The sequence below is a fragment of the Chrysemys picta genome, chromosome 6, assembly GCF_011386835.1.
Source record: "Chrysemys picta bellii isolate R12L10 chromosome 6, ASM1138683v2, whole genome shotgun sequence".
Lineage (NCBI taxonomy): Eukaryota > Metazoa > Chordata > Testudines > Emydidae > Chrysemys > Chrysemys picta.
The window spans coordinates 57018894-57033396 of record NC_088796.1 but is presented as its reverse complement, the minus strand read 5'-3'; the positions used below and the strand labels follow the sequence as shown (position 1 = coordinate 57033396).

At 39.0% G+C, this 14503-nt stretch overlaps 1 protein-coding gene across 6 annotated transcripts in view; it reads right to left on the bottom strand.

The window, feature by feature from the left end:
• Window positions 1-1175: 1175 nt before the first annotated feature.
• Window positions 1176-14503, bottom strand: part of ADGRV1 (adhesion G protein-coupled receptor V1) — a 443810-nt gene continuing 430482 nt past the window's right edge. For 5 of the 6 annotated variants that reach the window (XR_010602226.1, XM_008167448.3, XM_008167450.3 and 2 more), the window contains 3 exons: window positions 10254-10445; window positions 8877-9054; window positions 1176-1612 (listed from right to left, as the gene is read on the bottom strand). Coding sequence is in view for 4 of the 6 variants with exons in the window: in XM_008167448.3 (XP_008165670.3) it covers window positions 1494-1612; window positions 8877-9054; window positions 10254-10445 (489 nt within the window). In the remaining 2 variants the exon portion in view is untranslated. Of the gene's footprint in view, window positions 1613-8876; window positions 9055-10253; window positions 10446-14503 lie in introns of those variants that run through there. The other variant, XR_508681.3, reaches the window with a different exon arrangement.

The window sequence follows — 14503 nt, the reverse complement described above, 5'->3', positions numbered from 1 at the left end:
AATAATTTTCTTCTTGGAGGAGACCAAACATGCAAAAGTTCAGAAAGCAGAAGTTCAGAAAGTTTTAAGTGTATGCAAATATGGGATTATCATGGAAGCTGGACAACAATACCTGTTAACAGCAGGATATACCAGACAAGCATTATAACAGCCAATTTATTTTTTTTATTTAGGAACAAACGATAAAGGTTACACTTTAGTAAAAGATCTCAGACAACCCTCTTAAAGACAGTTTGACTGGCAAGGTCTTTGATGTCACTCAGTTACACAAAATGCAATTATAAAATGCACTATTTCAAATTAAAGTTCCCATAAGTGTTCTCATATTAAAGGTTTCTTTTAAAAAAAGAGCGCTTGATGCTCAGAGCTTTCCCAATTTAAAGCCTTCAGGCAAGTCCCTAATATGTGAAAGCCTTGTTTAGAATTTACACTACTTCCACAATACACCATTTTAACAAAAAATGTTCTGTGGCGAACTACTTCAGCCTCCCTCTTTAATATTTTTTTCAGCTTCTCTGTGCAGTAACACACAATTAATGATTCTTATAAGATTGTTCAGCTTCCCCTTCTGAATTCTCAGTTGCTTCCAGTGTGTCTTGTTCAGAGGAAAACACCAGCCGTCCCCCACTCCCCCGGCCACTTTTTTGTGTGCAGGTTTGTAATTCTAAATTACTTATGTGACCCTCTTGTAATGCAATTCTTAACCCTTAAACCAGCTAGAATATAGCCCTCTATACAGAGATGATTAGACAACTCCACTCATTGAAATCCCTCCTACAGATTTTCTGCTGGTGTATGAGAAGTAATTTAGTTTAAAAAAAAAAAACAAAAAAACCCCCCAACAACAGTGTAAGAGAACCATCAAGATATGTATACACCTACTGAGTGATCTTATAACTGTCCTCTATCTCTCCTTCCCTTCTATTTGTTTCTGACCCTCACATGTTGTCATGTCAGAATTTAAAGATCTCTGGAGCAAGCATTGTGTCTTTCTTTGCTTCTGTGAATTCATAGTTGTTGGCTCTCAAACAACAAAGAACATGTTACAGGGAGGGACTGTGTTAATAAAATCCTCTCCTGCTCAACTATAATTGACCACCTCAACTTCCAGTTCCAGAAATATTATTTTTCACTTGGACAATGCTCAGACACAAATAATGACAGACGAGTTTATATCAAATGAACTCTATTGGGTTTATTAAATGGTGTTACACATACAGGTTAATTAAAAAAAATCTACACTTCATGGAATATGTGCATCCACTTAGAGGATACAAATCTGGGCCAACTTCCGTTGAATCTGTTGATGGTCAGTCACTGTAAAAATGTACAGGTTATTTTCTGATATACAAAAAGAAAACCTACCATTCTTTGTTAATCATCCAGTACAGCTCACAGCACTCTACCACACAGCTGCATGTAGTGTTTTAGTGCAAAAGGAAATACAAATATAAAAATATGGAGATTTGAATTAAAAAAAAAACCCAATGGTGTTAGAGGTGAGTGTCTGCTATGGGTATTCTTCTAAGTTCTACAATCTGTGAGTTAGCCATGCTGCCTCCATCCTGGCTGCCATGGTAGGAATCATTATCACTGATATTGAGGCCTGCACCTGAAACACAAAGCCAAGAAAGCAATAGTGAGAACTGAAGACTGAAACAATAAGGATGAGATCATATCCTGTTAAACAGGGAAACCTGCCCTACTTCTCTATTCTTATTACAGCAGCTCTTCTCCTCCCCCACAAAAGTACAGCAGATTTTCTGATATGGTCTATAGCTTTGCACCCACAGACTGTAGGCTCATTTAACTGAGGACATATCTCTGCTCCTACACTTGTTCATGCCTTTGCCTGCAACTTAGGTCACTTAAATGTCTCAGTACCTGATTTGATGGTGTGAACAGGTACTCAGATGTCTACCTGGCAGTCTGTTGTTTCCCTGACATCACATGCATAAATGGAAGCCTCGTTATGGTTGCGCTCAAAATTTGACCCACAGGAGTTTCTTCTTAGGTGATTCATTTCTAGTGGTGGAATTTACCATATGATGCTAAAATGATAATTTCAGTTGTTTCAATAGGGTTCTACTTTCAACATGAGCAAAAGGGCAGGTTAAATATCCCTCCTTAACCCTCCCTGCTTAAATCTACAACTGGCATGGCTAATGCATTGTGCCTTTCTTCTAGTGCAAGATAACACTGTAGTAAACAAAGCATAAAAATGAACAGCTCTTATTTGGGCTTTTCGGAACTTGAGATTCAGATTTATTCAGAACTGCACATCAATGAAATTAAGTGTGGTAACTCCAAAACAGAATAACACCAAACATTACTTTCCAGTGAAATCAGTTACAAATAGCCAAGAGCTAAGGAAAATTACAGACTGGGCAAAATCCGGGGACTCCAGTGATTGCAAAGGAGTTACACCAGGAATGAAATTTGGCTCACTAGGTTCTGAAAATGTGCTCATGAAAGCCATAATTTCCTTTTTTTCAGGCTAAAATACTTTAAGAAATATAAATCAGTTGTAAAGTTGACTTCTTGCTCTTCTCTCTCTAGCTGGCATCCTAGGCTTTAGAATGTTTAGGAATGGAAAGGTTGTGAGTCAATAGTTTTCCTTCTAAGTTTCAGAATGTGCCTCATATCTTTTTAGGTCACCAGATGCTCTCTCCTTTAGTAAGTTTCACCATGCACTTCCAAATAGGAAACTGGAGGGCAGGGGGAAATGGGGCACTGAATATAGGAAATGTGAAAGATCAGCTATAAGAGATCTGTGGCTGTGAGCTGGAGAAGGACTCAGAAGGAAGCAAAGTGACAGGTTAACTTTTGCAAGAAGGTATAACACTCTGGGAGTGTGATTCCTGAATGAATTCAGGTGAGAGATCACTATCAAGAGATCACTGATGGGGGCAAGATATACCATAATGCTAGCTGTGGAGGAGTTTAGACTCTGAATTAGCGAAATTCTTAAGTTGAGGAGTAGGTCTATTGAAGCCAGTGTGCCTACTCTTACACTTAAAGTTAGACTTGCTTAATTACCTTAGTGATGAAACTGTTTTGAATTGGAAAAAGCGCATCTATTTTTTCCCTTCTCTTAGACGGGGACTGTTTAGAAAGGAGACATACAACATAACGAGTAATATAGAGAAGGTAGATCAGACACTCATATTGGCCCTCTTGTTATGCAAGAACAAGATGGCATTCAATGAACTTGAAAGGCAACACATGTAAAATAAATGAAAATTATTTTTTTGCACAAAACAATTAGCCTGTGGAATTTATTGCCACAAGATATCTTTAAGACAAAGAGGTGAATGGCTTTCAAAAAGGATTAGACACTTAAATGGTTAATGAGGATTATTTTACAATATACATGAACCCTCATGCTTCAGGGCATTAGGTAACCACTAACTGATGGTGTTAGAAAGAAATTTATCTTGCAGGCATATTATTCCAGCATTGTCCACTGTGGGGGTTTCTTGAAGCATCTGGCACTGGTCACTATCAGAGACAAGATACTGGACTACATTGACTAACCTGATATTGCAATACTTACATTCCTAAATGGAACATGGCCATGCAGCATCTTTTTAGGAAGGAGACAATAGTACTGTTGTGTTTAAAAAAGGTTAATTCCCTTTATAACAATCACTGTTCTGACAAAATGTTTAGGAATTGATCCTTTTTAGGAATTAGAGTTTCAATGTAACTGGGATACCAAACTACCAAACAGTTGGTCTACAGATTAGTAAGGCTAGGAGTGTTTACAAGACAAGGTTTGCAGAGTTCATTGAGCCAGCTTGTTCTCAGTTTAGGGTACATCTTGCTTCAGAAGAAGATGCAATAATTTCAGAGTGAGCATGTTTATCTTGCAAAACCAGCGAGGCCCCTCCAGTGACATCTACTGGTCAAAAGATTTATTCAGTGAATCCCAACACTCAACATACTTTAATAACTGTTCCATATGAAGGGCCCAAGTTAGATCTTATTTAACTGCCTGCACATGTATCAAGCTTTCACTATAATGTCGGTACAAAATGTTGGGTGTATTTTCAACTTGTTATTTTTATCTGTTGTACACATTTTCTAGTGGTATTTTTATCATATTATATACACATAGACTATATTCTGTATCCATCACACTTTTATAGTCAATGTGTGATATTAGACATTAAATACAAAAATCAGATGGTAGATATACACACACTCTTACACTTTACATCTTGTTTTATGGGATTGGCTGGCTATAGAGATTGGTAGAGTAATATGTCACCAATCGATATCCATACCTCTAGTGACAAATTTTAGGATTCAATGGAAATGAGTCCTTGGTCCTAGTGGAACCATGTCCCCCATCCACTATTTCAACTAGCACCTCTGTTGGCAGTGACAGAGGAGAAGCCAATTGAATGGGCAGGGAGATCACCTTCTCCCCCTTTTCTCACCTTTTGACTTGTTCCTTTCAACTGGATATGAGGTGCATTGGTGAAGCAAGGTGGGGGAGCTAACATTGCCATTGTCTGTACCATAGCTGTGGATAAAAAGGACTTTTCCCTACAAGGAGTTTATCCAGCACCTTTCAGAAATGCTAAACAACTGAACATTTCAGCCAATATTTTCAGAAGTGACTTCTAGTTTTGGGTTCCCAATCTGAGACATTGAGTCTCAAATTGAGCAAGCAAAATGACAGCATCTAAAATTAGCAGACTCTTTTGAAAATGTTGACCTGGTCTATACTATACTCAACAAATTATCGTGGGAAGCTTACATGGCATTATGTGTTGTATTTTAATAATAGATTTACTTTTCAAATTATTTTTGATTTTTGAGTGTTTTTTTAAATTATTAATGCAGAAGGGCCAAATTCAGGCTGGCAGTGAACGAAACTGCACTAAACATTGCAAATGTGGATCATAAACCTCCCTACCGTGGTTCTGTCATCACTTGATAATCTCAGGTGTAGTGTGGTAGTGCTTATGAGCCAAAAGTATGGTCTGCTCTGACTTCTGAATGACCCCTATAAACAGCCCTGCTCCCCAAACAGCTTATTCATACCACAGGCAAGAGAAGGAGGAAGGAACGAAACTGTGCATGAGGCCTGTTTTAGAGGCTTTTATGTGTTGAACCTTCATTGGGCCCAGAGGGAGTGACTTCAGTAGAATGTCTCCAAAAAGGAGGGATGGGAGAGTTTGTGATTGGTGGGAATACGGTTGGAACTGAGAGGTCAGTAAGGCTAGCATGCAGTTCCGGCATTAAAATTTATGCCTAAGGAGCAACGCTTAGGAGTAATTCCTAAACTTGAGGCCAACATCCACCGATTTTTCCCTTCATCCTATCCCTTTTTGACTACACTCCACCCTTACATAACATGTGGAGATCCAGCGGCTTACTGCTTTCTAGACAGGAGGACTGAAGTGTAGCTGTGCTTAAATGGGAGTCACTTTAAAATAGTTTTATATCTTAATTACTCTAACCCCATGTATTAGAGTGAATCAGTCTGACAGAGGAGGGGCTCATTAAGCTGTCAAGATGAGCTTGAGCACTAAAAAAGGAATCAGAGGCAAAATGTGATCTAGCCCAAAATGAATGGGTATTATTAGATAATTAATGTAATTAGCAATAACTAATTATGGAATAATTATCCTTATTCAGTGGAAGCAGAGTCCTTTGATTTATTATGAAAGCCATAAAAGAAATGAAATAAAATAAAATAAACCATTTAAGCCAACCTAATTACTAGCAGGAAACAAACAAGGTTTTAGCATCAATCAACAGGCAGTACATTTTTTCATATTATTTTTCCTGGAGTAATCTTTCCTTAATCCCTTGCACAGAGCTGAAGCTCATGGAGTTATGCAAACTACATGATACTGTACCAATTTTTTCTGCTTCCCTGGCACAATGCTGCATTGGAGCCAGCTTAACTGGCCACTGGAGAATTCCCCGATAGTGGAATCCTTGGGTGACTTAGACTCACCATAGTGGCTCCTGTAATATTCCTTCCAATACAGGAGGCCTGGCTAATGGAAAGTGGATATAGCTGGGTTTTTTTATGTTCAGCAATTCCCCTCTGACAAACAACCCCTGAGCTCATTGGCAGCAAGTATAAATTAGAGAAACCCTCAGGTTGCTCTGAATTACTCTGGTATGAAGTACAGAGGTGTCAAAGACATCTTTGCACATTCTCATCTTGAGCAGTCGCTCAGGATCTGAGCCATTATTTCTAGCGTGACTAGGGCTACCTGTAGAATTTTCTGGATTGACAATCTTGGGGAATGAAGTCTTCTACTTATCCTTAGACCAGGTAAAACAAAGGCAGCAGGAGTGCAAGCTTCCCCACCCCACTAAAATGCCTCAACCTTTTTCTAAAAGGGCTACCAGAATAGCACAGGGTAATATGAACACTATGTTCATGCAATCTTAGGTCATTCTCTTGAGTCTGCAGAAAGGTTGTCAGATAGAATTTAATAGGAACCAAATAGAAATGCTTTTCTTAATAACCTCAAATGTGCCATTTCTTAAGTCTCATTTGAAAATGTATCTTCTCTTTTGTCTGCATCTTTTAATTGCTCTCTCGTTGTTTATCCCCGTAATTGTATTATTTAACTCTGCCATGGATTTTGGATTAAGTGTGATGGCCCACAGTCACAAAGTCTGGCTCCTCATTCAAACTCTTCTCTTCGGGGTTTTCCTTGGGTACATTAGACAGGTGGGGCCAGTTCAGATCTTGATTTGATTTGAATCTGGATCGGATTTATCTAGCTACTTTTATGATCTCCATTACTGGAGTTTTCTTAAAGCCTGGAACTGTTCAGAACCAAGGTCTTGGCTCAAACTCCCCTCTCATATAAAATAAAGTAGTGTTGAACTAAGGCAAACTATTCTTACTGCTGGTTAATAAACCACCATCACATTAAATCCCTGCTGGTCTCAAATTGGAACTGATGTTTTAAGACGCACTCCTGAACACTCTTTACTATTGAACATTGTGATTACTGCTGTGAATGGCCCCACTGACATCAATGCAGCTGCACAAAACAATAAGCACTATTATTGGTGGTAAGCATGTGCAACATCTAACCCATAATGATGAAAGACTCCATTATTATCAGGGATTGTAGTTTTCCGTGATAAAAAAAACAAAGTTCTCTGATTAAAAAAAAAACATAAAATCCACAATTTTCCACAATTAAAATGAAATGCTTAACTTTAGTTTCCCTAGCCACAATATGTATAAGTATCAGTTGAACACGATGTTTTGTTGATATACAGTAGAACCCCATTTATTTGAGCTTCCGTTATCCAGCTCTCACTATTAACTGAACCACCAGCTGCCCGGAGTGGACATGACTGGGGCTTGGGCAGTCAACCCCAGGCGGCTGGGTAATGGAGGCTCAGATAAACATGGTTCTACTGTAGTTTTTACAATTTTGTGAAAAAATAAAAAAGATTCTCTGTAAAAATGCAAATTCCATGTTTTTCCATGGCAAATGGATTTCTAGGATCCTTGTTTATTACCAATCTTCTGTTTCATTCCGTTTCCCATAAGACTATTTTAAAAGCATATAGAAGAAAAAAATAAAAGAAAAAAATAAAGGCCACACATTTTTTAAATGAATGCCTGAAGCCAGCGGGAGCTGCCAAGTGCTCAGAATTTTTGAAAATCAGGCAATTTATTTAGATGCCCAATTACAGATTTAGGAATCTAATTTCAGGCACCCAATTTTGAAAATCTTGGTCAAAAACTTTACTAAATGCAACAATAGTTAGCAGTAGACTGGGTGACAAAATAAAAATGTGCTGCAAAATGTCCAGTAGAAATTAACATGTTCAGGAAATGAACAGCAGAGTGGACAATGTAAAAAAATACCATTGAAAAATGCAAAGTTAGTGACAACTTATAAAAAAATAATTTGGTTGCTTTGTGCCTAACCCCTAGAATCATCTTATAATTCCCTTTTTCATAAAAAAAAATTGGTTTGCTATAGTTTTATAAAACAAAAACAAGTTAAGTGGCACCAGCAGACTGTGTACCTTTGTGTATTTATTGTAACATTGGCTGTTTATTTGGAAGCTGCACTGAATTGAATGTGGAGGACTTTCTCAAGCACAGAAAGGAACATGAACACTTTTAAATGGTTAGCGTTTCACATACACAGGACTAAAGTAAAGGGTCCCCATTGTTGGGGTACACTTTTTAATTAAATCAGAAATGTGCAACTATTCAAGGGTAGTTCAGATTTAATGTGCATATACTTTGAATATACTGCACCTAATATATTCCATATATTAGGAATTTAAATGAGAGAATACTATTTAAGCTTAACTTTTGAGGGATTAATCCAATCTACATTGACATTAATGAGAATCATTCCATAGAGTTTAATTGGAGTTGGATTGAGTCATAAGGCAGTATGAATATACTTAATAAAACAGATGAAACCATGAAGGGAGAGGGTCCCAGAGCCCCGCAAACCCAAGTCCATTGACTCGCTGCTGTGGGGTTTGTTTGTTTATTTATTTGGTTTTACTTTCCTATGTAGACTTACCCTAAAAGTACTTGGAGAAAAATGTTAAAAACTTTCAACCTTTCCTGGCTTCTGTTGGTTTGCATCACAAGCTTAATGTTATTCAAATGATGCTTTTGTAGGCCTATTTCCCTTTGTTATTTCAAATAATAAGGTCATTATTCTTAGTTCATAGAATAACAGTTCACACCAAAACAAAAATGTTGTTCTAGATTTACACTGGCAATCAAGAATGTGTTAGCAGCAATTGGATCTTCCCTTTTAGTGACTCCCTGGGAAACTGTTATGTTAGGACAAAGCATAGCATACAGGCTTCTAGAAACAAAGAAAAAAAAAACTGCTACTCACCAGTTTTTAAAGCAAATATTAAGTCATCAAACTCCTGTGATTCCTCGTCAGCCACCAATGAGCCGTTACTAAATCCTCCAGAAGCGTTGAAGGCATTCCCATTTTGCGGGCTTTGCTTAAAAGCAGCACTGGCCTGACTAGCTGGCCTCAAGGATGCCCTCTCCCAGTCTGCTGGCACCTTAAATGAGTTAAAAAGTCTCAAAGCTGCAGTTATCATCAAAGCTATAGTACATGAATAGTTCTGTCTGTCTACATTCTTAATCAACCCCTCATCACCACAGTATCTGAATGGTTTGAACTCATGACTATGCAGGATCAGGGAAATTGTAAAGGGCTCTTTTGCGCCTCTTCCAGGGGAAAGTCTAGCTCTGAGTTTTTCTTTTTAAAATGACTAATTGATTACAAGTAATTTAGCTTTGTGTTCATTATGGATGGACTAGTTGGTTTAAAAAAGTAATCCAACGTTTCCCTATATCTGAACAGTCTCCTAAGATACAAAGAAGTTCCAGTTGAAGTACTCTAAAAATTCCATTCAAAATCTCTGTTTGTTCTTTCTTTGAATGTCAACATCGTTGCCATTCCCCGTCTCTTGAGACCCTCCAATACAGTCTGTCTTTCCTCTCCATACCATCGAAGATCCTCTATCTTTCCACTTCACACAACCTTCATTGGCGCTCCACTCTTCCTCCCTCCCATCCCATGACAATCTTATTTATTTGTTTAAGTAATTCATCTTCACAATATTATGTGCCTTTGAAAATGCTGGGGCAGACCTTAGTAGTACATCCCATCAGCCACCTAATTCAAAACTAGAGCTGGCCAGAAAACAGAATTTCTGTCCCAGAAAAAAAATTGAGTTGAATTGTTTTTGTTTTACATAACAACATATAACAAATCCAATAGTGACATCCATAAAGATGAGAGGTGAAAACCTGGCCCTACTGAAGTCAACAGGAGTTTTGCCATGGACTTCAATGGGGCCAGGATTCACCCCAGAATTACAGTAACCTGGAAAGTATTTTATGTTGACTGTGACCTACTTTTCAAATACGCAATCCATGGCTTTATAAGAAAGCTAACAAGCAATGTAAAAAAACAACAACAGGGAAGGTTGATCTATAGATCTGATGTTACCAGAGAGCTGTAATTCACAGGAGCACTACCATGCTTGAGAATAGCAACTTTTATTGTACAAGCTAACGTCATTATATATAATTATATAATTGAGACGAAGCATAAAAACAAAAATAATCCCACCCCGGCAATTCCCAGGTGGTCATTTCACATCTATGTATATCACTGTTTCCCCATTCAGCTATACAACTGGCCTCTTTACAGTAAGTATAATAATGATTATGAGGTATAGAATACAGGTACCTCTTCCATAGCACTGATCAGGTTCTGAGTAGACTTGCTGATCTCTCCTCCTGCTGGGGGCATCCCACTGCCATGTGTGAAAAAGGCAGAGCCTGGGCTTGTATGTCCATTCATATCTATGGTGTAACTTGCTTTCACGGGGCAACAAAGCTGGTTGTGTAGGATAAAATACACCACAAAAACATAAAGGCCCTAGGGAAAAAGAAAGCAGCAGTGAAATGAAGCAATCCTAGATTGGGAACACAGAGTCATGACAAGATTCTACATGCCATAGCAAATGCCTCCTATTACTCCAACAGCCAATGGTTCATATGATTGGGATATGATGCACTGAATCACAAGAGCAGGTGTCGTCGTAAAACACAGGTTTAGAAGTTAACAGTAAGCGTAGTCTTATGTCCTGAGGCCTCCAGTAATGGGTCATTAAAAATTATTATCTGGTTTAACCCACCCAGTTGTGAAGCCAAGATCACAGCAAAAAACAAGTATTGGGGGTAGCCGTGTTAGTCTGTATCTACAAAAACAACAAGGAGTCTGGTGGCACCTTAAAGACTAACAGATTTATTTGGGCATAAGCTTTCGTGAGTAAAAACCTCACTTCTTCGGATGCATCCGAAGAAGTGAGGTTTTTACTCACGAAAGCTTATGCCCAAATAAATCTGTTAGTCTTTAAGGTGCCACCAGACTCCTTGTTGTTTTAGCAAAAAACAAGTTTCACAACCATCACAACTGTGAGAAAACAGGTTTAGGGACTGCTTTACAACAGAAATTGGCAACTGCTCACTGCTTATTTTATTCTGCCAGACACTATTTTTTGTTCTCTTATTGACCTGCTGGCTCCTTACATTCCTGCCCTAATATCAATCTCATGCAAACTGCATTGCTGCCATCATTGATATCAAGCTGCAGTTTTAAAAGAAATTCTCCAGTGGGTTTCATTTACGATTTTTACAAGAGCCCTTCTGTATGTCTTGGTGGCTCTTCTTTAAAACTTGCTAATTTTGACCTTTAAGTTGAGCCAACAAAAAGTGTTAAAACTGTGTCTTTTGTCTGCACAGAAATCATATCATTTAACTTTTGGGAATGAAATCTGACTCTCTCTTTCTGGTCTGATTGTTAAATTATATGAATACTGGGGGCGCAGGAGGGAACAACTTGTTAAATAAAGAAAAGATCTGCAGAAAGGAGAATTTAGGAAGGCTTCCTGGTATTGAATTTGCATTGTTTTAATGGCTCCTTCTGTCCTCAGGACTTATGAAAAAACTAAATAGGACAAGTCATTTGAAATGTACCCTGGAGGCATGATACTTGTAATTGAGATTATAAATAGTAAATGAGCTTTCATTTAGCCTCTTATTCTCGGGAATTTCTAACATTTGCAACTTAAATATGAAACGAGACTGGGATCACCCAGTTTCTGCATGTATGCACACCCATGCGACAGACTGATTGAAACCACACTTTATCAGAGTCACAGATTCATAGATTTGAAGGCCAGAAGAGATCCTTATGATTGTCAGGGCCATATTAAAGACTTTTGGAGCCCTATGCACTATGGAAATTTGGGGTGGGGGTGGAGAAGGGGAGAGGCGCTACCTACCTTAGACTAGACAGAGAGGGTCCAAGCCTGTGGGGTTGCTGCCCTCCCCATAAGAATGGGGTAGGGGGACTCTAGCCCTGTATGCAGCCAGGGGCCTGCTCCCAGTCCCCCTATTCCTGAACTCAGGCTCTGTTGCCGGTAGTAATAGTATCCCCAGCCCTGCTTCTGCCTCTGGGCTCTTGTCTTGCCTTGCGCCTGGAAGGGTCTGAGTCCAGCTGGGGTGGGCAAGTTGCTTCCTGCACTATTGATGGTGGTTGCAAAACCTAGTGGCATTATGACCCTGTGAGCCAGGTGACAACACCACTCGCTCACTCTAAAGTTTTGCATTGTTTTGTTTTGGGGTGCAGTTATGTAACAAAAACAAAAAATCTACATTTGTAAATTGCACTTTCACGATAAAGAGATTGCACTGTTTTTCTTTTATCATTTTTACAGTGCAAATATTTGTAATAAAAATAATACTATAAAGTGAACAGTGTACACTTTGTATTCTGTCTAGCAATTGAAATCAATATATTTGAAAATACTGAAAAACATCCAAAAATATTTAATAAATTTCAATTGGTATTCTATTGTTTAAGAATGCAACTAAAACTGCGATTAATTGCGATTAATTTTATCATGATTAATTTTTTTAGTTAATCATGTGAGTTAACTGCGATTAATCCACAGCCTTAGTATAAAGCCTAAAAAGGTATGTTGAAGCAATTCTAAGAAGAACTGATGATAGTAAAATCATTGCACTCCAGAGTTCAGACAGTCTCTAGAAATTCAATCTCTAAGAACCCATTCATAAAAGTCGCACATATATTTTATGTACTGTTTGCATTTTTCAAAAAGAATCTGCATATTGAAAATGACTCACGTGAAAACTGCACACTTCCTTCCCATCGAATTGAAAGGATATAGGATTTTGCTGTGGAGGGCCAAATTCTGCCAGGCCCTGCCATATGTCCTGCCAGTGAACACTCTGCCAGAAAAACCTGATATGATGCAGAGTGCCACTGAGGATCAGCAGTCAACTAGCGCTGCTGCAAAAGCAGACAGAGCTGGCCAACGCGGGGGCATGATTAGGTAACTAAAGCTGCATCCTATACAGAAATGTCAAGGGAAGACAGGTGGTGGCACTAGCCTGGGTAAATCATCTCAAATGAATTTGCTTGAAACATACTAGAGCAGGCAGGTGCAGAAAGGTGCCCTTTGCACTTCCTTCCCTCTTCCCTGTGCCAGCAAGAGTGAATCTGCCTTGAAACATTCTAAGCTTTCCCTGTGCACCTCAAAGGGAGTGTGCTCTTCCAACAAGAAAGGAAAGGTCAATTCAGAACAACTGCTATCCCTCAAGTAACTGGATGAATTAACTGGGGATCAGGGAGGCATAGGGAATTCCTGGTCACATCCCTGTTCTCCCATGCATGCTCCCATGCCAGCGTGGGATATGAGTTCCTGGAGTGGTTCCATACCACCAGAAGATTACCAATTTAGACTGGAATCTGCCAGTGATGAGAGATCAAGCTCAATTACCAAACCCAAGAATCTGGAACAGAGGTTGTCTCCCTGTGCAGTGCTGGTACATGGGAGGAAGGGTATCTTTAGAGGATTTAAGGCAGGAATACAGGCTGCAAACAGAAGGCAGTATGGTTGTTCTGTGCACAGAGCACTGCACTGCACAGCCCAATTCCAAAGGAGAGCAGTGACATAATTATGGAACTATGGAGCCCCAGAAGAGATTAAAGCCGCCCTCACCGATGTGGCAGGTGGTTGCTTGCTGCTCCTTGTCAGCCCAAGCTTTCAGCTCAACTTATTCCACTATATTAATTATATTTTTAGACACTTAAATTGCAGAAGTACCTGGAGGTCTTGATCTGGGATCAGTGCCCCGTTGTGCTAAGCACTGTATGAATGAATAGAACAAAGACAAGTCCCTTTTCCAGATATCTCATAGTTAAGGCTGGGTGCAACAGGTGGATGAACAAATAAATGGATGTGAAGGACAAGGCAAAAAGATGGGCATATATGCATAAGTAAGTAGGCTCAGTGGTCACAGTGGGACATTATCCTAACCAGATTAGTAGCTACTATGCAGGTCTAATTTTGAGTGTATTCCTAACACTTTTATCCAGAGGAACTGTTATTATATTAGTCGAGATTCAGAGAGATTGAGAGACCAACCAGATTCATCTGTACAATTCAACTCTGAAAATAACCCTTCCTTGAGTTACACAGTAGTGGGGAACACACAGCGACAATTTACTAGCAGCAGCTAGGCTTCAACACCCCAGGCTTATGGCAACAAAGCATCATTATAGAAGATCCCCAGCTCTGCTACACTTAAGGTTAAGAATAACTGCTGTTGGCTGGATACATCTGCCTCATCTGCCTTTGTAAGTACACTCTTGGTCCAGAAGGGCTGATATTAATCATAAAATACTTTTAAGGTCAGTGACCTACAGTATGTATTCCCTAATTTAAAACAGTCAGTTATCTTGCAAGAGCAGACACAGAGACAAACAGCAGAGATACTTTTCTCAGGACCTGGAAGTCTCTCAGTGTTCTTATGAGAGCCACCAAGCAGCTGTTGCAATCGTGATGGTTACTGTTGAAGGCTGGGATGGAATTTCATTATGTTAGGTTCAGAGCAGCTTCCACATTT